Genomic DNA, 2,500 nt, shown 5'->3' with positions numbered 1-2,500 from the left:
AATAAACTAAATGTTATCACAATCACGCGTCGCTTTAGAGCTTTCAAAGCCACTGAACATCATATGCTTTCAAGAATCTTCATTATGCTTTATCTTTCTATTTCTCTGGCCCATGCAATAGTTCTTCTTACTAATGGAAGATCCGTGAAGAAATGTCACTGTCGTTGTTCGCCGCTTTCCCTCATTCCATGCAAAAACCCTTCCCTTATAATCGTGGCTGCTTGACATTAACAAAGCATAAATGTCATCTATAACCAAACAACAACAAAAACGGGCCAACATAGAGTACGTTGCGTCAATCCATTGTCCTAGACAGTTGATATATCACGTTTCAATTAAGAGGTAAATTTCTCGAATTTCGTAACCTCACCAAAACCATCCCTGCTTTATTTAGGTAACTACGCATAAGAAGGGCATGGCCACTATTTTTCCGTACTCCGAGTTCAACTCCAAGGAGGACGCCAAAGCACTCCGAAAAGCCATGAAAGGATTTGGCTGCGACGAGGCGGCAATCATGGCGATAATCTGTTCTCGTAGCAACAAACAACGCCAAGACCTTATTACGGCCTACAAACAAGTTCATGGGCGCGAGCTAATGAAAGATCTGAAAAGCGAATTGTCCGGAAACTTTGAAAATGTCATTCTGGGCTTAATGACCCCACTGTCAAAGTATCTCGCTCAGGAAATCAGGCGAGCTATTAAAGGCATCGGCACTGATGAGGGTGTATTGATCGAGATCATCTGCACGCGAACGAACGATGAAATTTCAAATATTAAAAAGGCATATTCACAGCTGTATAACAGGTCGATGGAACAGGACATTGTTGATGATCTCTCTGGTGATTTCAAGCATCTAATGATGGCCTTAATGACAGCTAGCCGACCAGAAGACAGGCAAGTGAATTTGGCTGAAGCGAAAAAGGAAGCCAAGGAACTTAAAACTGCCGGGGTGGATCGTTGGGGTACAGACGAAGGAGTGTTCATTACAGCGCTATGTAGCAACAGCCTTGAACAAACAAAAGCCATTTTTAAGGAATACAAAGCTCTCGCAGGTCACGACATTATGGACGCGATTGAGAAGGAGATGAGTAGCAGTTTGAAAACGGCATTTCTGACTATTGTGAAGTGCATGCATAACACCCCACTGTACTTCGCCGAGCGGCTGGAGAAAGCCATGCGTGGCCTAGGAACTGATAACAGAACTCTTATTCGTATTCTTGTGTCGCGCTGTGAGGTCGATCTCGCTGATATAATCAAAGAGTACCAGAGGATCTACGGGAAGTCACTCGTTAAAGCCGTCGAGGAAGAAACCTCAGGGGATTATAGAAAAGCACTTATGTATATCATAACTGGGGCGCCAAACATTTACGGCTAAGTATCATCCAGAATGGTTTACCGAATGATGCTGTTAAAAAAAATTCACTGGTTTTAGATGCAGAGTGTCCGCTTGTTCACAATATATACATGCAATTCAGTCAGCCTAAGTTCCAGATTTTGTTAATATGAAAGTTGTTTTTTAATCACAAAGCATCTGGCACCACGTCAAAACACCCGACCTGAAAAGTATTATTGAACATAGCTCTTACTACTTAAACATTGCATTTTATGTAACTAGGTGAGTTCTAGTTAATCATTATAGTAATTAGAGGTCTGGTTATCGATCGATATACTTTTGGACAATGTTATTATTTACCAATTATAGTTAGGAAAAGCATATTATAACCTACGATCTACTGGCCATTCGCTGACTCAACCTTCTTGTTTATCATTCGACGTCTGGGTGTGTCTTGGGGCCTGAGAAGTGTAGCTGTTTAGCGGAATCATTTCAATTCGATCGATTTTAGGATACTGGATTATGGATAATGTTATAATATGCAACAATAATGAAAAACGTAATTCAAAATACAAACGCCACGGTGTGTCGGAACTATGCCTTCCGTGACAAATTTTCATGCAGGACGTTGACATGTTTTTTTGCATTGCACCCTTTAGTTTAAAGATGACCAAAAAATATTAGCAGAAAATTAACTGTTCAAAACTGGAAAATAATTTATTAAGGAAAATTATAAACAATAGTAAAAGATATGAATACAGAAAAACGTACCTGTTTCTTTTTGAATTCAGAGTTTGTGTAACTGTATAAATTTCAATTCTATATCGTTCAAGATAACACGTTTAAGCCAATATATAGACAAGTAATTAGCTTTTTCAGAATATTCAGGGGGTTTTCAGATACCTGTACGCGACAACTAAAAAAACCGTTTGCTTTTTTAACAATGTAATCTTATATTCGATGTGTGTTTAATGCATTTTCCCTCCTTCTTCTTTGCTTTATTTTATTTCCTTAAAGCAGACATTCGTAAGTCTAGCATTTGTCGAAGGTAGAGCAAGACTGTCACGGTTAATATGACTTAATAAGTTTCTAACTTATCGAAAGAACCTACGTTCAGGTCTTTCAATACTTTTACCCCTATCTCCTAGCGGATTGAAGAGTGCAAAT

At 39.1% G+C, this 2,500-nt stretch overlaps 1 protein-coding gene across 1 annotated transcript; it reads left to right on the top strand.

Annotated features, from left to right (window-relative positions):
• The first annotated feature begins 254 nt into the window (after positions 1-254).
• LOC111247811 (annexin A4-like) lies at positions 255-2,019 on the top strand. Its single transcript, XM_086990991.1, has 2 exons — positions 255-285; positions 395-2,019. Exon 2 carries the CDS (start codon positions 416-418, stop codon positions 1,373-1,375), a length of 960 nt encoding a protein of 319 aa, XP_086847117.1. The 5' UTR covers positions 255-285; positions 395-415; the 3' UTR covers positions 1,376-2,019.
• Positions 2,020-2,500: the final 481 nt, after the last annotated feature.

The sequence above is a fragment of the Varroa destructor genome, unplaced genomic scaffold (assembly GCF_002443255.2).
Source record: "Varroa destructor unplaced genomic scaffold, Vdes_3.0 BEIS01000001.1, whole genome shotgun sequence".
Lineage (NCBI taxonomy): Eukaryota > Metazoa > Arthropoda > Arachnida > Mesostigmata > Varroidae > Varroa > Varroa destructor.
Note: the sequence above shows the minus strand (reverse complement) of the source record. Positions and strands in the feature narration are given on the sequence as shown.